At 42.6% G+C, this 26,841-nt stretch overlaps 1 protein-coding gene across 3 annotated transcripts in view; it reads left to right on the forward strand.

Annotated features, from left to right (window-relative positions):
* The window catches only part of adgrl2a (adhesion G protein-coupled receptor L2a), a 158,781-nt gene extending 146,236 nt beyond the window's left edge, over positions 1-12,545 (forward strand). Inside the window, exons 17-22 of one of the 3 annotated variants that reach the window (XM_063013318.1) lie at positions 830-998; positions 1,617-1,745; positions 3,175-3,271; positions 6,707-6,835; positions 8,953-8,991; positions 10,577-10,655. In XM_063013318.1, the coding sequence (XP_062869388.1) occupies positions 830-998; positions 1,617-1,745; positions 3,175-3,271; positions 6,707-6,835; positions 8,953-8,990 (562 nt within the window). In that variant the 3' untranslated portion in view covers position 8,991; positions 10,577-10,655. Of the gene's footprint in view, positions 1-829; positions 999-1,616; positions 1,746-3,174; positions 3,272-5,283; positions 5,345-6,706; positions 6,836-8,952; positions 8,992-10,576 lie in introns of those variants that run through there. The other 2 variants (XM_063013317.1, XM_063013319.1) reach the window with 2 other exon arrangements.
* Positions 12,546-26,841: the final 14,296 nt, after the last annotated feature.

The following is a 26,841-nucleotide window of genomic DNA, read 5'->3' on the forward strand; positions in this document are numbered from 1 at the left end:
ACTGCAGTGACACTGACATGGTGGTGGTGTGTTTTTAAATACCGTGTCCACTCACTGTCCACTCTATTAGGTAGACACTCCTACCTACTTGGTCCATCTTGTAGATGTAAAGTCAAGAGACGAGCGCTCATCTATTGCTGTTGTTTGAGTTGAGTGGTCACGGGACGCTGCCCACGGGTGCTGTTGGCTAAATATATTTCTGGTTGGTGGACTATTCTCAGTCCAGCAGTGACAGTGAGGTGTTTAAAAACTCCATCAGCGCTGCTGTGTCTGATCCACTCATACCAGCACAACACACACTAACACACCATGTCACTGCAGTGCTGAGAATGATCCACCACCCAAGTAATACCTGCACTGTGGTGGTCCTGTGGGGGTCCTGACCATTGAAGAACAGCATGAAAGCAGGTTAAATAAGCATGCAGAGAAACAGATTGACTAGAGTCAGTAACTGTAGAACTACAAAGTGCTTCTATATGGTAAGTGAGGTGGTTTTAATGTTATGGCTGTTATATCAGTGTACATATACGTATACTTGTTCATTTGTTTTTATTATTATTATTCAGCTCTTTTACATCCCCTTACATTGCTCATACAGCCCAGCCTCAGGTCTGCTTCCAAGCAACTAGGTCCTGCTTTTAAACTTTACTGCACCATAAATGTTCTTTAAATGTTTTTATCCCTCTCGTTCTTTTATCTTTTAGTAGATGTCTTCCTCCCGTGCCTGTTTTAAGACCTTGTAAATTACGCTATTTCCAGGCTCACGGTGGTCGTATGTGTCTCTTTGTGTGTGTGTGTGTGTGTGTGTGTGTGTGTGTGTGTGTTGTAGGTCCTGGGTTCTGGGAGCGTTTGCCCTGCTCTGTCTTTTAGGCCTCACCTGGACCTTTGGTTTGTTTTTCATCAACGAGTCCTCAATTGTGTTGGCCTACCTTTTCACCATTTTCAACACATTCCAGGGCACTTTTATTTTTCTCTTCCACTGCCTGCTTCAGAAGAAAGTGAGTTGTACTCTTTAATTTGCTTTAAAACTGTATTTTAGTAGATCTAGGGAAGTGTATAAAATGCACGTAACGTTGCCGCTCAGGTGGCGCAGCGGTAAAAACACACGCTGGAACCAGAGCTGGGATCTCGAATACATCGTATGGAATCTCAGCTAGGCTGAGCGGCCACATGAACAACGATTGGCCTGTTGTTCAGATATGGGCGGGACTAAGCCGGATCGGGTCTCTCTCTCATGACTGGTGCAATTACGTCCTCTGCTGGCTTATTGATGGCGCCTGCACAGAGATGAGAAAAAGAGTGTTCTCAGGGTGTGTCTTTCTGTACACAGCTGAGCTGCACTACACTCGTCAAAGTGTAGGTGATAAGATGCGTACGGCATGTCCACGTGTCGGAGGGGGTGTGGGTTAGATTCGTTCTCCCACAATCAGAGCGGGGATCGGCATTGGTGGAGAGGAAGAATGACGCAATCGGGCAATTGGATTCGCTAACAAGGAGAAAAAGGGGAGGAAATGCATAGACAATATATATATATATATATAAAAATGCATATAATGGTGTTTTCAGCAACTTAGCTGGGTTATACAAGAACTCAAAGAACGACGTTTGAATTTCAGGTTCGGCGAGAGTACAGCAAATGCTTCCGCCACACATACTGCTGCAGCAGCCTGCCAACCGAGAGCTCCCACAGTTCCACAAAGACAGCGACAACAAGGACAAGCGCTCGCTACTCCTCTGGCACTCAGGTACGCTCGCTACATTCCGCCTAGAAGAACCGAGCTGACCCACTTTCCTCTGCCTTTCATGATAAATACAAAGCACAGCGTGCGAATCACAGCCCGAAATGATAATATAACGCACGCTATATGTAACAAAATGCCACTTTTCACATACGGCTCTTTCTTTCTACTGCTCGGGACTTCGTTGTGTTCCAGAATGCGTCACAGAACTGCAATGACTTTCAAGGTCGTAATGAACAGTTATGCAAATTCTGTTTTTGACAGATCGCAGGTTTAAGTAACGATAGGAACGGTTTCTCTATACAAAATGAAATGACAGAAATGGTTTGATATCTTAAATCCTATGGTTGTTAATAAATAAGGAAACGTTGTTAGTTAAACACCACCTTTGGGGTGTCTCAGGTCTCTGAAAGCTAAAATGAAGTCAGCCATAATAACTACTTTGTGAACTCAGTAAAGGGCGCAGAGGTAGATTATGCTAGCCAACTACCACTAGAATCCAGAGTTGGACGTCTTAATACAGACATGAACGTCCGAGGGTGGGAGGAATGACCGAGGTCCCTTGATAGATTGCCATCCTGCCATGCCTGGGTGTGTTCCTACATCATTGCGCCCAGTGATTCCAAAGAAACTGGACCCGCCACGACCTCAAACAGAACAAAGCTGTCTGTCAGGCTGAGCGCCTACATGAACAACGATTGGCTGTTGTTCATAAAGGGTGGGAGCCGGACGGGATTGAGTCGAGAAATAATGTGTTGATCAGGGTCTGTCTCTCCATACACAAAGCTGATCCGCATATGGACTCGCCTCGTGCAGGTGAAAAGATGCAGTCGGTTACTGCACACGTGTCTAAGGGGGCGTGTATCAGTCTCGTGTATCAGGCCGCTCAGCTGGAACCAGAGCTGGGATCTCGAATACATCGTATTGGCCTGTTGTTCAGATATGGGCGGGACTAAGCCGGATGGGGTCACTCTCTCATGACTGGTGCAATTGCGACCTCTGCTGGCTGATTGATGGCGCCTGCACATGAGAGTGCTCTCAGGGCGTTTCTCTCCGTACACAACGCTGAGCTGCACTGCACTCGTCAAAGTGTAGGTGATAAGATGCGTACGGCATGCTGCCAACATGTCGGAGGGAGCGTTGGAGTTGGACGCGCTAAAAGGAAGAAAAAGGGAGACTGGACGTGATTGGCAAACGTCCCAGGGAAATGTATGCTCGAAACAGTCTAGCTATTAAGAGGTGTACATACATATTAGTGCGCTCTAAGTGCCGGTCCCAAGCCTGGATAAAAATAACAGGGTTGCATCAGAAAGGGCATAACACGCCGTGGCGACCCCTAAATATGTGTTATTGGTGAACAATTAGAAACAGAAAGGGTTTCAACTCAGTTTCTCTCAGCTAAAACAAGACTATGTGCTATTTTTTGATCTGACAGAGTCGAATCAGGAGGATGTGGAACGATACAGTACGAAAGCAATCCGAATCCTCCTTTATCTCAGGGGACATCAACAGCACATCAACACTCAACCAAGGTCAGTGAGAAATCTGATTCTACAAGACAAGATATCAGGGCTCTCGAGCTCTTTTTTTATTAGATTTATCTCCTGTTTTGAATAATGATTTCAGGCTCTATCGGATGTACATGGTTTCTAAACATACAGTGTCGTAAGGTTGTGTCATGTTCCATGTTAATGTGAAACGAGAACAGCGCTCGCTTTGCATTACTATGAAGTTATGCCTCATAACAGTCGTACAAATTGAGTATATGCCCAGTTAGGAAAGTGATCGCTGCATTAAGGACTTCTTGTGGTGAGGAACCAATTTGAATGAAGCAAATTGTGAAATAAAAACAAACAAAAACAAAAAAAATTGTTAATTAGTAATTAAGCGTTAGTCAGTGATTAATGTTTCATGGTCAAGAATGTAATCGTGCATCAAGATGCACATTAAAACAGTATTAGTGGCTTTAATTCCTTCAAGCTTTATGTCCAATGTTAATTAGATGCAGCCTGTATTACAAAGCAAGCAAAACACAGAAAAATTGGCGTCCTCATTATTTATTGAATATTGCCAGCTCTGCATGTACTGTTCTGTCAGTGTGGTTTAAAATATGAATATGCAAAGCAGGGATAGATTCTCAGAATCTGAGTCAGTACTTATTAATATGAATAAATGCACAATTACACTAGATTGCCAAAAGTATTCGCTCGTTTGCCTTCACACGCATATGAACTTGAGTGACGTCCCATTCTTAATCCATAGGGTTTAATATGATGTCGGCCCACCCTTTGCAGCTATAACAGTTTCAACTCTTCTGGGAAGGCTTTCTACAAGGTTTAGGAGTGAGTTTTTGATCGTTCTTCCGGAAGCATTTGTGAGGTCAGACACTGATGTTGGACGAGAAGGCCTGGCTCGCAGTCTCCTCCCTGATTCATCCCAAAGGTGTTCTATCGGGTTGAGGTCAGGACTCTGTGCAGGCCAGTCAAGCTCTTCCACACCAAACTCGCTCATCCATGTCATGTTGGAACAGGAAGGGGCCATCCCCAAACTTCCCACAAAGTTGGGAGCATGGAATTGTCCAAAATCTCTTGGTATGCTGAAGCATTAAGAGTTCCTTTCTTAGGAACTAAGGGGCCGAACCCAACTCCTGAAAAACAACCCCACACCATAATCCCACTTCCACCAAACTTTACACTCGGCACAATGCAGTCAGACAAGTACCGTTCTCCTGGCAACCGCCAAACCCAGACTCGTCCATCGGATTGCCAGACAGAGAAGCGTGATTCGTCACTCCAGAGAACACGTCTCCACTGCTCTAGAGTCCAGTGGCGGCGTGCTTTACACCACTGCATCCGACTGTTTGCATTGCGCTCAGTGATGTAAGGCTTGGATGCAGCTGCTCGGCCATGGAAACCCATTCCATGAAGCTCTCTACACACTGTTCTTGAGCTAATCTGAAGGCCACATGAAGTTTGGAGGTCTGTAGCGATTGACTCTGCAGAAAGTCGGTGACCTCTGCGCACTGTGTCTCCCAATCGCTTCCACTTTGTTATAATACCACTGACAGTCGACTGTGGAATATTTAGTAGCGAGGAAATTTCATGACTGGACTTGTTGCACAGGTGGCATCCTATCACGGTACCACGCTTTAATTCACTGAGCTCCTGAGAGCGACCCATTCTTTCACTAATGTTTGTAGAAACAGTCTGCATGCCTAGGTGCTTGGTTTTATACACCTGTGGCCATGGAAGTGATTGGAACACCTGAATTCAATGATTTGGATGGGTGAGTGAATACTTTTGGCAATATTGTGTATAATTCAGTTCACAACTTTTGAGACATATGACGGCTCAGACAGTAAGTTGTGTGTGTTAAAGTGTGTGTAAAGTCAGAGCTATACACAGCTAAAGAAGTAAAAATTCTTAAAAAGATCAAAAGCTCTTTGGTTCCTGACACATATAGGCACATCAGTTTGTCAGGATGTACACTGCCTTAGTGCTTGCTATTTGAAGTACTTAGCAAAAAAATGTCATTTATTATTTAGCCAGGGCACAAATGTATGATGATGAGAAGATGATGTTCAACTCTAGCTGACCCGTGTGGTAAGGTTGTGTTACTCTGTCATCGCTTTGGCTTGCTGGAAAGTAGACGGGCCTGTATGCATGTATGCGAGTCTGTGAAGGGCTGACACACTTTTTCTCTTCCTACGAGCGTCTGTTCGCTTACACTGAACCGGGCAACTCACATTTTAAAAAGCAGCTTTGAAGACTTTCAGGCCTATGAGTAGAAGATTTCATTTTAAATAAGCACACACTCGTGATACGAGAAACGGGATGCTTAGCGAGCGGCGTTATTTGTTCAGATAAGAGTCAAGATCGTTTTAAATGGGTCGCTCATTTTCCCTCTGATTGTAATAAAATCAGAATGATGTTAAAATTTGATTATGATAATAATTATCATACTGTTGTAATAAGTAAAAATCATATTTTCCCAAAAGAATTAACTGTGCAAATATCCAAAGTATATATATAAATATATACACTGATCAGCCATAACATTATGACCACCTCTTTGTTCCTACTCTGTCCATTTTATCAGCTCAACTTACCATATAGAAGCACTTTGTAGTTCTACAATTACTGACTGTAGTCCATCTGTTTCTCTGCACCTTTTTTACCTGCTTTTACACTGTTCTTCAATGGTCAGGACCCCCACAGGACCACCACAGAGCAGGTATTATTTGGGTGATGGATCATTCTCAGCACTGCAGTGACACTGACATGGTGGTGGTGTGTTAGTGTGTGTTGTGCTGGTATGAGTGGATCAGACACAGCAGCGCTGCTGGAGTCCACTCACTGTCCACTCTATTAGACACTCCTACCTAGTTGGTCCACCTTGTAGATGTAAATTCGGAGACGATCGCTCATCTATTGCTGCTGTTTGAGTCGGTCATCTTCTAGACCTTCATCAGTGGTCACAGGACGCTGCCCACGGGGCGCTGTTGGCTGGATATTTTTGGTTTGGTGGGCTATTCTCAGTCCAGCAGTGACAGTGTGTCTTATCCACTCATACCAGCACAACACACACTAACACACCACCACCATGTCATTGTCAGTGCAGTGCTGAGAATGATCCACCACCCAAATAATACCTGCTCTGTGGTGGTCCTGGGGGGGTCCTGACCATTGACGAACAGCATGAAAGGGGGATAACAAAGCATGCAGAGAAACAGATGGACTACAGTCAGTAATTGTAGAACTACAAAGTGCTTCTATATGGTAAGTAGAGCTGATAAAATGAGGCAACCTTGAACCAGTGACCTTTCAAATACTAGTCCTGTACCTTAACCTCTAGGCTACAACTACCAATAATCAGTGTAATAAGCTCATAAGGCAGCTTTTTAAAGATTATTAACTATCTCTTGCTTATTTCTCCTTATGTCTCTTTCTTTTGTCTTGCTGATCCAGGAATGACGGGCAATTATCTACTAACAAACCCTCTTCTACGACCCCAAGGCACTAACAACCCCTACAATACCTTACTGGCCGAAACGGTCGTATGTAACTCTCCTACGGCTCCTGTCTTTAACTCTCCAGGTGTGCTCACTTAACCACAAAATAACGGTGTTTCTGTCTACTGTGCTCTTACACTTGCTGATGTCTGGTAAGAGCAAGTGCAGTGTAGTATTACTCATCAGTATTGTGAACGGTGTAAACCAGGACTGTATTTGTAGTGTCTGATGAAGATTTGATTTCTCGATTCTTTAAGATTGACAGTGTGCCATGCTATAAGACTCAATGAAAATGAGTAATACTACATACCCTTGCTTTATTCTTTAAAATAAATACTATATTGCACACAGATTAACCTGTGATTCATTGTGTAATTAATTTTTTGCCATCCTATTGCATAGTAAGCGCATACACCAATGAGGCATAACATTATGACCACTGACAGGTGAAGTCAAGAACACTGATTATCTCTTTATCACGGCACCTGTTAGTGGGTGGGATACATCAGGCAGCAAGGGAACATTTTATCCTCAGAGTTGATGTGTTAGAAGCAGGAAAAATGGGCAAGCGTAAGGATTTGAGCGAGTTTGACAAGGGCCAGATTGTGATGGCTAGACGACTGGGTCAGGGGGTCAGAGCATCTCTAAAACTGCAGCTCTTGTGGGGTGTTCCCGGTCTGCAGTGGTCAGTATCTATCAAGCGTGGCCCAAGGGGTGCCCAGGTGGCGCAGCGGGATATTCCGCTTGCACACCAGCTCTGAGTTTCTGAACTCCTCGGTTCGAAGCTCAGTGTTGCCTCCGGTCAGCTGGGCACCATCTAGCAGGCAGTGCCTACAGCAGATACTAATTGCTGAAGACGTTAATGCTGGTTCTGATAGAAAGGTGTCAGAATACACAGTGCATCACAGTAGCCAGGGGACCAACACAATATTAGGAAGGTGGTCATAATGTTCTGCCTGATCGTTGTATTATAAAATAAGCGTTCACTTTAGGACCCAATCTTCCAAAGTCCCAAACGTAACTCTTAACATCTCTTTAGCCCAGATTTTGGCAACCAGTAAGCAAGACATCACGAAGTTCAAACTAAACTAAAGCACAATTAAAGAACGCGTGACCGTAATTCACCAGAACGACCCAAGGGTGTGACATTAAAAATGCTGTGACATTTTGAAAATGGATATGAAACCTTACTTTGTGTTTGCTCTGCTCTTCCCCCTCATGCTGCATTCCTCTAGCGACCTACAGAGAGACAAGTATGGGAGTCAAACTTAACTTTGCCTATCAAATGTAATTTTTTTAGCATGATTTTCTCAAAAAAAAAATGGCACAATCACTGGTTTAACTTCAGACCATCTACAGTATATACAGTGAGCAAGTGGTTCAGATATCAGCACCAGATGAAAAGAGCATTGTTGTCTGCACTAGTGGTACAATATATGGACAAAAGTATTGGGACACCCCTTATTATTACAGAAACGGTAGTTACTCATTACACAAGATTCATCAATTCATGGACAATTTAGTATCTCCATTTCACCTCAGTTGCATGTCTTTGGAAACCACTACTATGTCAGTGTCACTGCAGTGCTGAGCATGATCCACCACCTAAATAATACCTGCTCTGTAGTGGTCCTGGGAGAGTCCTGACCATTGAACAACAGGGTGAAAGGGGGTAACAAAGCATGCAGAGAAACAGATAAACTACAGTCAGTAATTGTAGAACTACAAAGTTCTCCTGTATGGTAAGTGTAGAAACAAGGAGGTGGTTTTATTGTTATGGCTGATCGGTGTCAGCCTTGCCTGTCCTCAATCCAAACCCCTGCAAGGCGTGACTCCTTTTATGCCCTTCACGTATTTTTTTAACCCGTTTCTAATTACGTCTGTGTCTGATCCATCACACGAGTGTATCCTGCTATATCACTTAAAACATAGGAAGGAATAAAAATGATCAGGAGAGAGCAGAGCCTTTCAATCTTTACCTGCCCACGGCAACACCGCTCACGTACCCGCTCAATTAGCGGTAGGCTTAACGGCCCGGCTCGGAAAACAAACAAATGGTGACATTTAATGAGGAGAGAAGCCCTTAATCGTCTATCTGATTTAATTTGCTGAACCCTTGCTTACGGTGGTTCTGTCAGTGATTACATCATGTTTTTTACAATAAAATCATTTGTGTTTTGTTTCATTTCCTTTGTCCATCAGCTACTCTTAGGCCAGATAGCCTGAACAGACAGACATGATGTGAGTTGTTAAAAGTTAGTCATTTCCTCTTGCCTGTCTGTTGTGCTGTTGGATCATTGCTTGCTGGCTTCTTCGTAGTGAGAGACTTGGCTGTGTGTGTGTGTGTGCGTGCGTGCGTCTGTGTGTGTGTTTTCTTTTTTATGTTCTTTTTTGTTGGCCATGTGCTCTTCATTTTCTTTTTCTCATATTCTCCCACCTCCTTACATGACTCCGTTCTCACTCCCCCCTCCCAAAATAAGCTGGAAGACTGATGAATTATGTTAATATCATAGCTTGCCCATCTGTGGCTCCACTTCAGCAGTGTTCCTTAAAAATGTGTGTCTGTGGTCTTTGTGACATGCTGACTATCTTTTCATGTTGTTTAGGATGGTAATTATGCGTGCTTATATCAGACAAGCCATCTAACAAATTCAGGACTTGCTTTAGACTGAACTGGCATGTTTCATGAGCCAGTCTGACGTAGTGCTGGGCGGTATGACGGTTCATTCGTACGGTATGGCTTTTTCATATACTGCCATACCGTAGCATAGTTAATACAACAGCCATTGGCTTCAATAGGCAGCAGATCATATAATATTGTTCGCAGCTAAAAGCGCTATGGAGCGCCGTGCAGATTAGATACAGCTCACTAGGTTTTCAGTCACACTCATAATATTATTCGCCCATATATTTATTTATTAGGATTTAACGTCATGTTTTACACTTTTAGTTACATTCATGACAGAAACGGTAATTACTCAATACACAAGGTTTATCAGTTCACAACTTTAATGTCAAACACAGTCATGGACAATTTAGTGTCTCCAATTCACCTCACTTCTAAGTCTTTGGACTGTGGGAGGAAACCGGAGCACCTGGAGGAAACCCACACAGACACGGGGTGAACATGCAAACTGCACAGAGAAAGGACCTTCTTGCTGTGAGGCGACAGTGCTACCCACTGAGCCACCGTGTTGCCCCAACACAGAAAGGATCGTTCTCAGCACTGCAGTGACACTGACCACGGATGGTGGTGGTGTGTTAGTGTGTGTTGTGCTGGTATGAGTGGAGCAGACACAGCAACACCTCACTGTCTCTGCTGGACTGAGAATAGTCCACCACCACTGACTTTACATCTACAAGGTAGACCAACTAGGTAGGAGTGTCTAATAGAGTGGACATGGTATTTAAAAACTCCAGCAGGGCTGCTGTGTCTGATCCACTCATACCAGCACAACACACACTAACACACCACCACCATGTCAGTGTCACTGCAGTGCTGAGAATGATCCACCACCCATATAATACCTGCTCTGTGGTGGTCCTGTGGGGGTCCTGACCATTGAAAAACAACATGAAAGGGGCTAACAAAGCATGCAGAGAAATAGATGGACTACAGTCAGTAATTGTAGAACTACAAAGTGCTTCTATATGCTAAGTGGAGCTGATACAATGGACAGTGAGTGTAGAAACAAGGAGGCAAATTTTTGGTCATACCGCCCAGCCCTAGTCTGATACACTCTGCATTTATCTTTAACCTTTTCTATTATTACAGGGCTGCTAGTGACTAACAGAATCCCCCTCTTCACATGTTTTGTTGTTTCAGGACACTCGATGAACAATGCCAGGGAAACAAGTGCAATGGATACTCTGCCGCTAAATGGTAACTTCAGCAACAGCTACTCGCTTCGCAACGGGGAATACGGCAACGGCGTCCTGGGCCTAGACGACGCCGCCTTCGAGAAGATGATCATCTCGGACCTGGTGCACAGCAACCTCAGAGCATGCACCAAACACCAGCGTCCCGAGCCTCACATCTCCACCAGAAAAGCGACCGGGCCCGTAAGCGGCAACAGAGACGACGCCCGCGTCCCCGAAACCTCGTCGCTGGTGCCCGTGGACAGCGAGAGCAGCCATTTAATGGTGGGGAGTCTCAGCTTGCACCATCAGCACCACCACCAGCACCACTTCGACGCCCCTCTCATCCCCCAGCGGACTCACTCGCTCCTGTATTACACGCAGGAGAGAGCGAGAACCGTGCCCATCGCTACCCAGCCCAGCCTGCCGTCGCCCAACACGGACTCCCTGTACGCAAGCGTCATGAACCTGAGGGACTCGCCCTCGTCTGAAAGCGGCCTCCAGACCGAGCAGCTGTCGCCCTCCAAACACAGCACGGACGAGGACACGTACTACAAGAGCATGCCCGATTTAGGGGCCGGCCAGCAAGTGCACACCTACTATCAGATAAGCAGGGGGAGCAGTGACGGTTACATAATCCCGATACCCCAACCCCCGAAAGAGGCCGACGTGCCAGAGGGAGACGTACGGGAAGGACAGATGCAACTGATCACGAGTCTTTAATACGTTCAAGCTTTTTTTTTCTTGGTTTGGTTTGTTTGTTTTTTGTAGAACGATCAGCATCGTTTACCACGACGACACCAAGTACCGGGGAAACGTTCCGGATCACGCGTCCTCTTTCTACCCGGGTTCATTTCTTCACTGTTTCGCTGTGCTGACATCCCCAAAGATAAGCAGGCCAGAACGTGACTGTTCGTTCCAACGATCGCCGAGCTGACTGTACAAACCAATCAATCAATCAGATCCAGGGCAAGCAGTCTTCTTCCGGACGTTCCGCCGCTGTCGGACGGCTCACAACGATAAAACGTTTTCACATTTAAAAAAAAATTACAAAATAAAAAGATAAAAAGAACAGAAAAATATACCAAATAATAGTATTTCCTGTTTTAGCTCATACAAGGTTTGGGAGAGGTTGTACATAGGTTCATGTATTTCAAATCCAGTTTTGTATTATATACAAAAATGGAGTCTCCAGCACCTAGATGGAGCTGTGTAGTAGGATTTTTATGGAGATATCGTTTACGGGACAGTTTGTTTTAGGATTCCAGTAGTACGGATTAAAGGCCCAACTTCACGGTGAAAATCTGAGTGTCCTGTATGACCACTAGCAATCAAACCCCAGGCCTTATCTTTTCTCAGTTGTACAGTAAATCCATCAAGGATAAAGGCATAAAAATGATATATTTTGTATTTCCGGTGCATTGTAATAAAACAAAAAAAAAAAACAACGCAACCATATGTTTAAGAATGGTACATTTTGTGGTACGTTAAGACTTTAATTAAGACATTTGCTGGGAAATTTGCTGCACATGTGCTGCACAGAATATTGTTTATTCTTATTCTTACACTTTCTTTGTCATAGCGCGTAAAAAAAAGGATTAAAACGAAACGAGTGAACACAAAGGTCGCTGATCTCAAAACAAGTCCGTTCGTTCGGGAGAATGAATCTGCCGCACCAAAGCATCGAGCTTTAGGATGGAATGACAATTTCGTCCGCTTCGTTTAGGCATGAAAGGTCGCTCGAGGCCGCAGCCAAAAATCGTAGACGCATCTCTTCCAAATACATTCGGTTATTTATTTATTAAATTATTCTCAGTGACACTTTGGAACTTGTTTTGTGAATACATTACAGCACTGGTTCATCTTTTGTTTTGGATTAGCATAAAACATAAAACAATGTAAAGTTCAACACTTGTTTAACAATAAATAAATGTGAATTTTTTGGCTATTATGACAGCTTTTCATTTCTGATGATTTGTTTGTTTGTTCGTTTGTTTATTAGGATTTTAACATCATGTTTTACACTTTGGTTACAATCATGACAGGAACGGTAGTTACTCATTACACAAGGTTATACTGAACACATATACTGTCTTGGACAATTTAGTATCTCTTATTCACCTCACTTGCACGTCTGTGGACTGTGGGAGGAAACCGGAGCACCCGGAGGAAACCCACACAGACACGGGGAGAACATGCAAACTCCACACAGAAAGGACCCGGACCGCCCCGCCTGGGGATCCAACCCAGGACCTTCTTGCTGTGAGGCGACAGTGCTATCCACTTAGCCACCGTGCCGATGATTTGAGTGCTGTGCTTGTGCGTGTACGTGTAGTGTCCAGTGATGGAAAAAATAAATGAATGTTGTTTTCTGTGTGCAATGCACTTAAAGACAAGTGTCCATTGCAGTGGACGGTAGATCTTAACAGTCATAAAGTATCAACAAGAAAAAACAACTATGTCTAACAGTTAACTATGGAGAAAAATCTGTCAGTAACTGATCACCAATTTAGTGGTTGTATTTGAAAATAGCATTTTGGTTCCTCTATGTGGGCTTTGCGACAAGCTTGGTCAAATCATTTTGTAATTAATAGGGCTGGCTCGATACCACTTTTTTATGTCCGATACCGATGCTGCAAATTGAGTATCTGCCGATACCAATCCGATACCGTCATTTCTCCTTTCAAACAACTAAGCAGTAATAATACATGTCTCCATGCACCATGGTTAAACCATCTATCTAAATAACAATGCTCACACTGTGAAACAAATATTCTAAAGGAATAAATACAGAACCTACAACATCACACTTATACAAAACTGCTGTTTTTATTTTTACTTTTACAAACAGAACAGTATTTTTGGCTTGTTTAACAGCACCATACAAACATTTAAAATGCAACTTTATCTGTATTTAACAAATAAATTATCATTTCAATATAAAATTCTAGATCTGTCAACTCTCAAGTCTACACCTTGAAGAGGCAGCGAAAAAATTATAAAATAAATAATAAAAAATATTATTTATAAACAATAAAAATGAAACAATTAAATAATAAAAAATAAACAAATGTATCTATCTTGTCCCGGCTTGGAGATCTCTCACATCCTCAACGATTAGTCCATTAGTGTTATGAAATAAAACAAACCGTTATACACCGTTTCCCATTTAGCCACAGATGTCCTCTTCAAAATCCGGCAGGGTTTTTTAATAAGTGCGCTTTGGTTTTTAATAATCTAAAAGCGTAAAATCTCAACTCTGCATCAATTCTAATTGGTCCATCGTGTTTTACTTACATCCACATCTTCCAATTGTAGACACTTTGGGCGACATGCCGTAAAACAGTGTTTTTAGACGTGGCAGTAGTAGATGATTTTTTTTTAATGCTAAAAGTTTAAGTAGATCAGTGTGTTTTAATTTCTGAATGGCCTTGTTTACATGAAGTGTTATTTACATGAAGTGTTATTTACATGAAGTGTTATTTACATTAAGTGTTATTTACATTAAGCAACGGTATCGGATCGGATTACACTTTTTTTCCTTCCGATGTCAGATCCAGTGATTTGGGCCAATATTGGACCGATACAGAGTATCGGATCAGTGCCAGCCCTAGTAATTAATATTGAAACTAGTCTATCACTTAAGAGTAAAATAAACTCAGGTGGCGCAGCGGTAAAAACACGCTAGAACACCAGAGCTGGGATCTCGAATACATCGTATCGAGTCTCAGCTCTGTCTGCCGTCCGGGCTGAGCGGGCACATGAACAACGATTGGCCTGTTGTTCAGATAGGGGTGGGATATTAAAAAAGCCGGAAAGGGACCTCATAACTGATGCAATTACGACCTCTGCGGTGTAATGAGATGGGAAAAGAGTGCTGTCAGGGTGTGTCTCTCCGTACACAGGGCTGATCCACATTGCACTCGTCAAAGTGTAGGTGACGAGATGCATGCGGCTGCTGCCGACGTGTCGGAGGGGGCATGGGTTAGCTTTGTTCTCTTCAATCAGAGCGGGGATCGGCATTTGTGGAGAGGAAGCATGACGCAATCGGGCAATTGGACGCGCTAACAGAGAGAAAAAGAGAGAAAATGCATGAACTAAATAAAAGTGCTGCCATGCCTCACTTAAGTGTACTGATTTTTTTTCCCTGATGCAGTGGGAGGGATTGGCTGGTAAATGTCTATTCTGGTGGACAACAGGTCTGGATTGGTGTTATTTGCAACAAAACTTTTTATAATATAAGCCTAAAATAAGCTTAATTGGCCGTCAATGCTGTTTGCACTACACTTAACACCCAGTGTAAGAGGAATTTACTTTAATACGTTGGAATAAACAATAGTCACTTCACAATGGCTACAAGCTTTAAAAGATCATTACTCTCACAGGAAAGGCTGTTAAGACGTTAGCCAGCGAGCACGTGTCTTCGGTTCACTGTGCCGTGCCACTTTACTTTCGGCAAGCAAGGAACCTCTCCTCTAAAAAAAAGTTTGCCACCTCGCAGTGTCATCCACATCTCCTATCCAATGACCCGAAACACTCTTGCTCTGATCCTTCCCCGATATTCCTTCCATTACACGCTGATCTCTGTCATACTGCTGCTTTCTGTTATGACCCAAAAACCTGAAGCTCGTCTGACAGGTCCAAACCGAATAGCAGAGAAAAATTTACTTTTTTCCCCCCACACGTTGCTTAACATTTAAGTTCAGTGTTATAGAAACACCTTTTTTTAAATCACTAGCTCACTACTGCTGAGATTCTAATCATTGCTATCAGTAATACAGGCATATATACAGACATACACTGCCTGGCCAAAAAGAAGGTCACACACTCTAATATTTGGTTGGACCGCCTTTAGCTTTGATTACGGCACGCATTCGCTGTGGCATCGTTTCCACAAGCTTCTGCAATGTCACAACATTTATTTCTGTCCATTAATTTTTCCCCAAGATCTTGTAATGATGATGGGAGATTTGTACCACTGCGCAAAGTCTTCTCCAGCACATCCCAAAGATTCTCAATGGGGTTCAGGTCTGGACTCTGTGGTGGCCAATCCATGTGTGAAAATGATGTCTCATGCTCCCTGAACCACTCTTTCACAATTTGAGCCCGATGAATCCTGGCATTGTCATCTTGGAATACGCCCGTGCCATCAGGGAAGAAAAAAATCCATTGATGGAATAACCTGGTCGTTCAGTATATTCAGGTAGTCGGCTGACCTCATTCTTTGGGCACATAACGTTACTGAACCTAGACCTGACCGACTGCAGCAACCCCAGATCATAGCACTGCCCCCACAGGCTTGTACGGTAGGCACTAGGCATGATGACTGCATCACTTTAGTCGCCTCTCTTCTTACCCTGATGTGCCCATCACTCTGGAACAGGGTAAATCTGGACTCATCAGACCACATGATCCTTCTGAAACAGATTAACATCTTTTCCACGACCACAGGATGTGTCTTTCGACATGGTTGTTAAATAACTTGTTACCAGCTGAAAAAATCACCCATGCAGTAATTATCCAATGGGAGGCTCTTACCTATTTGGACTGTAGTAGGAAACCGGAGCTCCTGAAGTAAACCCACACGGACACGTGGAGAACATGCAAACTCCAAGACCTTCTTGCTGTGAGGTGACAGTGCTACCCACTGAGCCACCGTGCCGCCCTGGTACAGTTTTACCGGGAAACACGTGCAAGGCAGGAATACCCTGGACAGGACGCCAGTGCATCGCAGGGCTTTGTGTCTGATTGCACAGCTGAGATTCGAACCCAGACAGTGTAATAGATCATTGTGCAGCCCAAGCTCATATGTCTCCAAATCACCATCCATCCATAAACCAACACAGCTTTATAGGCAGGTTATATAGGTAAGTCAGATGTCATTATTTATTATTGACATCAGCCCCCCTGAACGGCTTTGGAATGAACTGGAACATCGGTTGAGGCTTTCTTAACCAATATCAGTGCCCAGCCATACATATAGTTCCCACAGGCATAACATTACGACCACTGAGAGGTGAAGTGAATAACACTGATTATCTCTTCATCATGGCACCTGTTAGCGGGTGAGATATATTATTATGCAGCAAGTGAACATTTTATCCTCAAAGTTGATGTGTGAGAAACAGACAAAGTGGACAAGTGTAAGGATTTGAGCGAGTTTGACAAGGGCCAGATTGTGATGGCTAGACGACTGGGTCAGGGGGTCAGAGCATCTCCAAAACTGCAGCTCTTGTGGGGTGTTCCCGATCTGCAGTGGGTCATCTATCAAAAGTGGTCCAAGGAAGGAAGAAAACCGGTGACAGGGTCATGGGCGGCCAAGGCTCACTGATGCACGTGGGGAGCGAAGGGCACAAAATGGGCACAAATTCCCACAGACATACTTTTGCCAGACAAAGTTTTGTGAGATGAACAAGCTCGTGGTCAGGTGTCCAAATACCTTTGGCCATATAGTGTGTGTTTAAGTAAAGCTAGCTAAACAATGCAGAGATAGTCATGTCCAGGGTATTGTAGATAAAGTTGAAGGTAGTTCAAAGGGGCAGTTGTATTCTAGCTGTTAAGGTACTGGATTAGTAATCAAAAGATCGCTGGTTCAAGTCCCACAACTGCAAGGTTGTCACTGTTGGACCCTTGTGCAAGTATTTAAACCCTCAATTGATTATATGTTGTAGCCACTGATGTCAGTAACGCGTTACTTAGTAACGCGTTACTCTAATCTGACCAAATTTTTCAGTAACAAGTAATCTAACGAGTTACTATTTCCAATCCAGTAATCAGATTAAAGTTACTTATCCAAGTTACTGTGCGTTACTATTTTTGCAACTCGGGGAGTGACGTCTGGCCTATGCGACAATTAAGTCACGAGCTGCGTCCGAAATCGCATACTTACAGAGTATGCACTAGATTGGAGGAAGTATGCACTACTCGGCCGGTAAAGAAGTACATACTTTCAGTACAGAAGTGTGCAGTATGCACACAACACCGCTACGTACTACACGTGGGGACGTGATGACGTAATATCACCATAGTTACAGACTCATTACAAACCCCACTCGCCAAAATTTTGGATATTTATCGTCTTTTTGTTATTTATTTGTCTTTAAAATTTTTATTTTATTTATCTTACTTACACTTGTGAACAGAGGACTCCGTTTTCCGCGTCTTTCTTGTTTCTTATTCCGCTTCAATCGCCTACGCAGCTCCAGTTGCATTACGGCAGCTGCTGAATGTAACTAATAAAGTAACTTGTAATCTAACTTAGTTACTTTTAAAATCAAGTAATCAATAAAGTAACTAAGTTACTTTTTAAAGGTAACTATGCCATCACTGGTTGTAGCCTACCGGTTAAGGTACTGGACTCGTAATCAAAAGGTTACTGGTTTAAGACCAAGCACTGCCAGGTTGACACTGTTGGGCCCCTGAGAAAGGCCCCTAACCTTCAGTGGCTTGGGTAATATATACTGTCACAGTACTGTAAGTCGCTTTGGATAAAAGCATCTTAATGGCAAAAATGTAATGTAATATGCATATCTCACTCTAAATAGCCAGAAGTATGTGGACACTTGATCGTGATCTTGTTGCCACCCCTCTCTAAAACCCTCTAAAAGCCATGGATTGGCATGAATATAAAATCGGCCTGAACTGTTTTGAAAAGGTTTTCCCTAGGATTTTGGAGAATGCGTTGTTCTATCGGGTCTGATATCAGACACTACTTTTGGATAAGACAGCCTGGCTCACAGTCGACATTCCAGTTCATCCTTAAAGGGTTCTATTTTATTAAAGTCGGGACTCTGTACCGGTTACTGGAGATCCTCCTCCTCTTTATTTGTGCACTGGGACACACTTACGCTAAACTTTTGCTGCAAAGTTAGAAGCATAGAACTATTTTAGAATGATCACCAGATTTAAACATTGTTAAAACTGTTTTGGGAGGTTCGACTGGAAGGAGCTTAACTTCCTTGCATTTCCTTTGCAGAAAAGTCCAACGTCCTGCCACCAAATATGAAGTACAAGCTGTTTTAAAAGGCATTATGTGTCCCTAGAGTTTATTTCTCCCTGCTAATAAATACACAGCCAGCTAAAACATATTATGAGCCCAAGACATGAACCCCACAAGACATCTGAAGGAGTCCTGTGATATCTGGCAACCTGATATTACCAGCAGGTCCATTTGTATATTGCTAGCTGTAGCCTAGTGGTTAGGGTACTGGACTAGTAATCAAAAGGTTGCTTGATCAAACACCACCACTGCCAGGTTGCCACAGTTGGGCCCTTGAGCAAGGCCCTTAACCCTTAATTGCTTAAACAGAATACTGTCACAGTACTGTAAGTCGCTTTGGATAATAGCATCTGCTAAATGCTGAAAATGTAAATGGAGCAAAGTGCATCTTAGTGCCAGTCTTTTCTTTTTCTGATTAAAATTCTGGACTAACGTTTGGGCAGAAGTTACGGTACTGACCCTCAGTGCCTCGGGAGCTGCCGACTGCCTTTACGTTGGGATTTCTATCTCCTAGAACATCGTTTTAAATATTAATCTTCCTCATTTTCTTATTAATAAAGGCGAAGCAGGTATTCGAGCTGGTAAATCAGTGTAAACAATATGCACTGATTTCTACGTGCATTTGTTTTCGATAAACTCAATAAATAAATCCCGCCGGTCGAGTACTGCTTATGCTGCGATGATTAGAAGTAGCAATAACCAAGTGTGTGTGTATGTGTGTGTATTTTACACAATATCACCGATGGATCAGAATTCACCACACATCACCTTGTGATGGGGATTTAATTTGTTGAGGTGTCATCTATATTATTTCTGTGCAAGTCATCATAAGAGTGAATTCCTGTCCTTCGAATTTAATAGCTCTAGACTCCGGATCAGTTTTATTAACCTGATTTACCTTCTTTGTGAGTGAACCTAATATTTAGATAATAAAGTAATGCAGGATTTTACTTCTCATTGGTGCTCGGGTATATATATATATATATTCCCGGATGTGCATTTGTGCCCTGTCTATTATTTAACCTTTTCTACCATATAGAAGCACTTTGTAGTTCTACAATTACTGACTGTAGTCCGTCTATTTCTCTGCATGCTTTGTTAGCCTCCTTTCATGCTGATCTTCAATGGTCAGGACTCTCCCAAGTGGTGGATCATTCTCAGCACTGCAGTGACACTGACATGGTGGTGGTGTGTTAGTGTGTGTTGTGCTGGTATGAGTGGATCAGACACAGCAGCGCTGATGGAGTTTTTAAACACCTCACTGTTACTGCTGGACTGAGAATAATCCACCAACCAAAAATATCCAGCCAACAGCGCCACGTGGGCAGCGTCCTGTGACCACTGATGAAGGTCTAGAAGATGACCAACTCAAACAGCAGCAATAGATGAGCGATCGTCTCTGACTTTACATCTACAAGGTGGACCAACTAGGTAGGAGTGTCTAATAGAGTGGACAGTGAGTGGACACATACCAGCACAACACACTAACACACCACCACCATGTCAGTGTCACTGCAGTGCTGAGAATGATCCACCACCTGGGAGAGTCCTGACCATTGAAGATCAGCATGAAAGGGGGCTAACAAAGCATGCAGAGAAATAGATGGACTACAGTCAGTAATTGTAGAACTACAAAGTGCTTCTATATGGTAAGTGGAGCTGTTGTAAATGTTATGGCTGATCGGTGTATATTAATGGGCAAACAGTTTAAGACGTCTACACTAATACACATAATAGCTCAGGCTGTACTGTACATACATTACGCAGTCTTACCACCAAATGCAGACTTGCTGAGAGTCATTAATTGATTTTTTGCTGTTACAGTCTGGCACAGAAGCTTTTTTGCTGTGTATAATTAGGCTGTTGAGGAGAGTTCAGTGGCGTTCATTGAGCTGCATGAAATAGGCTTGTTATTGCAAAGCAGCATTACATAAACGAGGGAGAAAAACTAGCTGGCTACATTAAATCAGTTTTTATTTGTGCTGTTTAGCTGACAGATTAGCTTGTTGTTGGTCATTTTATACAATTAATATTTAACTTGTGTCTAAAACTCCTTTGATCAAACATTTTTTAAAGGTGCACGTACCATACACTGATCAGGCATAACAATATGACCACCGTCCTAATATTAGCCTAACCTATCGAGGCACGGACTCCAATAGACCCCTGAAGGTATGCTGTTGAATCTGGCACCAAGATGTCAGCAGCAGATCCTTTAACTCCTGTAAGTTATGAGGTGGGGCCTCCATGGATCTGACTTGTTTGTCCAGCACGTCCCACAGATGCTCGATTGGATTGAGGCCAAGTCAACATCTCAAACTCATTGTTGTGCTCCTCAAACCATTCCTGAAGCATTTTTGCTTTGTGGCAGGGCAATACCGTTGTGGCAATACCGTTTCCATGAAAGAGTGTACATGATCTGCAGCAATGCTTAGGTAGGTGGTACGTGTCAGAGTAACATCCACATGGATGGCAGGACCCAAGGTTTCCCAGCAGAACATTGTCCAAAGTATCACACTGCCTCCGCCGACTTGCCTTCTTCCTGTAGTGCATCCTGGCGCCATGTGTTCCCCAGGTGAGCGACGCACGTGCACTCAGACCAGGCCATCTTCTTTCATAGCTCCGTGGTCCAGTTCCAATGCTCACATGCCCATTGTTGGTGCTTTCGGTGGTGGACAGGGGTCAACATGGGCACCCTGACTGGTCTGCGGCTATGCAACCCCATACACAACAAACTGTGATGCACTGTGTATTCTGACACCTTTTTATCAGAACCAGCATTAAGTTCTTCAGCAGTTTGAGCTACAGTAGCTCGTCTGTTGGATCAGACCACACGGACCAGCCTTCGCTCCCCTGTCGCCGGTTTACCACTGTTCCTTCCTTGGACCACTTTTGATAGATACTGACCACTGCAGACCAGGAACACCCCACAAGAGCTACATTTTTGGAGATGCTCTGACCCAGTCGTCTAGCCATCAAGATGGACAAAATGTTCACTTGCTGCCTAATATATCCCACCCACTAACAGGTGCCGTGATGAAGAGATAATCAGTGTTATTCACTTCACCTGTCACTGGTCATAATGTTATGTCTGGTCGGTGTATTGATTCTATTTATTTCTATTGAATTTTTTTTATATAGCCACTAGTTACTTATTATAATTATTTTTGTTGACCAGTTATGCAAATAATAATGAATAAATACGATTTTAGGAAAGATTGTAAGACTATGCAGAATTTAGTTACTGCATTATGACAAACCTCTGGCCAAACTGTAAAGTAAAAAACTTCAAACAAATGATAATTCCAGATGATGCACTTATGGCTATTTGGCAACCTCTGCAAAGTGAAAGTTTGTGGCATTTTTATGAATTCCTCTTTTCTTTTAATATGACTTTACTGGCAGTCAGTTCCCACGAAAGCCCCTTATGTTTACAAAGCTACAATTCCCAGATGCATATGAAGTTGTCACTGCATCTCTTTAAGTTGCTGCTCCTGCAGTATTAGCGAGTACCTCGGCACACACACAGAGGAACGGATGTGTCCTCGAGGGAAGATGGGGATGAATGTTTTTAATTCAAATTAAAAAAAAAATCTATGATAGGACAACGTTGCCCCAAGTAGCAGCCTGTTTCAGTTTATTTCTTGCCAGTTCTGTCCAGCTGCCACGCTGGTCTGCATTCTAATGAAAAGAGAAGATTAGAGCGTCTTTGGAAATGCGATTTTTTTATCTGAAGAAGTTTTTTTTTTTTTTGTAAGATGGCAGACCAAAGGAAAGAAAATTGAAGATTTTTGTAACATACAGATATGATATGGTAAATACACTGTTATGATCATTTTCAAACAGGATGTGGTACCAACAATTCATAATTCAGAAATCTGGAACAAAACTGCATTTATGTGTTTTTGTGACTATTCGAATCGATATGCTTTTTTGTATGATTGTGTTTTTGTCACTACAATACCTGCATGGTAAAAACATGCATCAGTTTACAGAAGTTACAAGTAGCAGTGTGTCATCATAGTGGTAACACACAGTATTACAACGGAGACAGCTAAGCAAATAATGTATTACCTCATTTGTGAGGTAGTATTATATGCAGGTCCTTAAAAATACAGTGGTACCTTGTAACTCAACGTCCCCTAAACTCAAAATCTTTGAAACTCAACACCCTTTGTCCAGAAATTTGTACCCACACATAAACTCAACGTTTCCCTTAAACTCAACGTGTTTAGTTTTTTTTTTTTTTTTTTATTGATTGATTTATTATACATTGTATCGAATCTCGGCTCTGCCTGAGCAGCCACATGAACGACGATTGGCATGCTTTTCAGATAGGGACGGGAATAAGTCGGATGGGGACTCTCTCTCAGACTAGTGCGATTACGATCTCTGCTGGCTGGTTGGTGGCGCCTGCACGGAGATGGGAAAGGAGTGCGGTACTGCACTGCACTGCACTCGTCAAGTGTAGGTGATAAGATGTTCGATTGCTGTGCACGTGTCGGAGGGGGCGTGGAGCAACCTCGTCCTCCCCAATCAGGAGCAGGGACCAGCATTAGTGAGAGGATGATTGACGGGCAGAAATTTGATGCGCTAAAGTGGGAGAAAAAATTTGATTTATTTAATTTCAAATTAACAATGAACAGTCGCTTTGTGGTAAAACGCCGTCAAAGTGTGACTGAGACAAATCTGCATTTGTGGGGAATTACCATCAGATTCACTCTGAAAGCTCTACTGTACATGTATCTGTGTTCAGCTGGATTTTCCTCACTGTTTCACTTTTAAACTTGTGTTACAGCTCAGGGTTCTGAGAAATTGTAAGAATCAGCTTTTTATTTCAGTGTTTTTATATATTATATAAAAGTGTCAAAAACAACCCCATTATTTTACATAAGCTTAAAATTTATTTAAGTTCACAGGACCATGGAACGCATTAACAGGTTTCCCATACATCCTTATGGAAAAAAATACCTTAAAACTCAATGCCTTTTAAACTCTACGCCACTTCCAGAACCAATTGACACAAGGTACCACTGTATTAATTTGTCTAACATATTGCAAAATGAATTTCAACTTATATAACAATCATTTGCCATTTGATTTGAAAACACCTGACGTTAATTTGACTGTTGGTTATTTAAGGTCAACCATGAGGGAGAGGCATGTAACATAGTGGGGGAAGGTGGCTCTGAAAGTGGCTTTAGAATACACCGACCAGACATAACATTATGACCACTGAGAGGTGAGGTGAATAACACTGATTATCTCTTCATCACGGCACCTGTTAGTGGGTGAGATATATTAGGCAGCAAGTGAACATTTTATCCTCAAAGTTGATGTGTTAGAAGCAGGAAAAATGGACAAGCGTAAGGATTTGAGCGAGTTTGACAAGGGCCAAATTGTGATGGCTAGACGACTGGGTCAGAGCATCTCCAAATCTGCAGCTCTTGTGGGATGTTCCCGGTCTGCAGTGGTCAATATCTATCAAAAGTTGTCCAAGGAAGGAACAGTGGTAAACCGGCGACAGGCTCATTGATGCACTTGGTGAGCGAAGGCTGGCCCGTGTTGTCTGATCCAACAGACAAGCTACTGTAGCTCAAACTGCTGAAGAAGTTAATGCTGGTTCTGATAGAAAGGTGTCAGAATACACAGTGCATCACAGCTGCAGGGCTGTTTTGGCAGCAAAAGGGGGACCAACACAATATTAGGAAGGTGGTCATAATGTTCTGCCTGGTCGGTGTATGCTGTAGTATTTCAGAGCAGCAGGATATTTTGTTAAATCTGCAATGTCACAATTAATTAACCCCTACATAATACTGCTAATCTTAAAAACTTCTGCACGTCTGTTTGACCTAAAGTTGGGTTACAACACGATTAAACTATTAGGAACTTGATAACAAATCCTTGATTTGCTTCAGCTGTGATGTGTTATTGAGTATGGTCATTATTCCCTTCAATCTAAGAAATGGAATAGACAGTGAGAGTGTATATTTAGTGGTATGTATATTCTGTCCCATATGTTATACTATTGTATGAACATTTTTACAGTTATATCCAATGTAATTCACAGTAGAACTGCTTGAAATTTATGGTGATTCTTTTATGTGTGCAAGTGGAAAAATCTTTGCTGTTACACTATGCTCATGTATCTGCAAAATGTAAAATAAGCAGGACATAAATCATGTACAGACAAATATAGAATAAAACAAGCGACTAACGGCAGATTAATGACTAGTAAACAACAACAGCATTCAGTTTTAGCAAACATCAAGAGCAAAACTAACAAGTTATGGATCTTTATTATATTGGATTTTCAAGATGTCACAGATATAAAAAAAATCTGGATCTCTTTGTATTCCTTTTGTATTCTAATTTTTATAGTTTTTCCCAACATAATAACTTATCCATAATAAGTTCTTTCTGAGGAGGCTGAGGTCTATTAGTCTGTGGTGGCCAGCACCTTCATTTTTGCTGTGGTATGTTGGGGAGGTAGCATCAAGGCTGGAGGTGCCAATAAGCTAAATAAGCTGGTAAGCAAAGCCAGCTCTGTTGTGGGTCTGCAGCTGGACAGTCTGGAAGTAGGGCGTGAGAAGAATTAGGGCAATCCTGGACAATCCTTCTTACCCTCTCAATGAGGAACTATGGTGACTGGGCAGTTCTTTTAGTCATAGGCTAATTCCACCAAAGCGCAAGACGGCTTCAGGCTGACAAGCCAGCCCCATCGTTCCGAGAGGTTTGTCTAAGCCATCAGAAAGCCGACAATTATTTAATCCATGAAACCGACCTAATCGACGATAGTACTGGACACACAACCGGAGCAGGAGGCCACCTCTTTCCCCTTGTTTCCTCCATCGCTGTTTACATCCACTTGAATGTAGTGTACAGCATTGGGATTGACACACCTCCGACGCCGCCGGTAGAAGCAGTGGAGGTAGAGGAAAGGGACATTGCGCACCCTTCTCTCCGACAAAGCCCTCCAACACCCGAGCACGAATTCTAAACAACGTCCAACGATCATAGGTAATGGACACAGCGTGCACTTGACTAAACAGAGACACGAACAATAATAAAAACATAAAAACAGGTACCACAACTGAGACTTCGCTATACAATGCCGCCATTTTGGTTGCCAGTGTCCTAAGGTTGGCAGAGAGTGTGCAACCCAGCAACATGGGTCCCAGGGTAGGGCTGCACGATATTGAAAAAACTGACATTGCGATTTTTTTCCCCCTGCGATATATATTGCGACATTAAAAAAATGCAGGAATGGAATTTTCACCACAATATTAATAATATTAATAATGCATGTATCTTACTCTAAATAAGGGGTTCATATGTGAAAAAGCGTGGTGCCTACAAGGGATACAAAAGATTATGACAAGCTACAACTTTGTACTCGGTTGAAACTGAGCATTAAACTAAGAAAGCTTCAATATCACATGAGGGAATAACAGGATTGACAAAATGGGTCATTTAATATTTTATTTCACAATCAAAACCTCTTCAAGTAGTAAACATTATTAAAAAAAAAAACTATACAAACAAAAGAGCAGCTATACACCTGTTCCAAATCCGAGATGCCTTACTAAGCTCACTACTGAGGCATCTTAATATTTCAATGTTATTTTGACTCAAGAACGAGTGAGAATCAGAAGCGTCCTTAGTGATGAAGGCAATCCCAGAATTCATTGCGGCACAGAATTAATCTTCTCTCACAGAAAAATAAACATGGCTGACGGTGCGGACAAAGTTATTTTCAAACGTAAATAAATAATTATCGATTTTTAACGAGTGTTTTTATTTGCAAGTTTGGGCTTGTCAGCAAATGTAACAGTTTTCTGTACACCAATCGAGATGTTATATTGACATGTTAGCGCTGTCCCACATCATTCCATTGGTTTTAATGGCTAAATGCTAAACGCGAAACCCGATGGAATCGCTAAGTAGCGCGTTCGAATAACCTGCCTTATAAGTCAATTACTTATTAGAATCCTCTCTACTGAGGCAGCTGCCTTTGTAGGTAGTAAAACAGCGAGGCAGCTCCCTAGGATTTCAAACACACTGGTGTAGATATGTCATGGAAAATGAGAACGGTGTGAATTTTCGTTTTGTGTCAAGCAGCAAAAAAGTTGTAGCACGACGTATTTTATATAATTTGCTGAACTGATATATTGTGCAGCCCTATCCGAGGGTATGGATGACCTGTTCAAGTTGTATTTCCACCATGTGCCAAG

Source organism: Trichomycterus rosablanca, chromosome 17, assembly GCF_030014385.1.
Source record: "Trichomycterus rosablanca isolate fTriRos1 chromosome 17, fTriRos1.hap1, whole genome shotgun sequence".
Classification (NCBI taxonomy): Eukaryota; Metazoa; Chordata; class Actinopteri; order Siluriformes; family Trichomycteridae; genus Trichomycterus; species Trichomycterus rosablanca.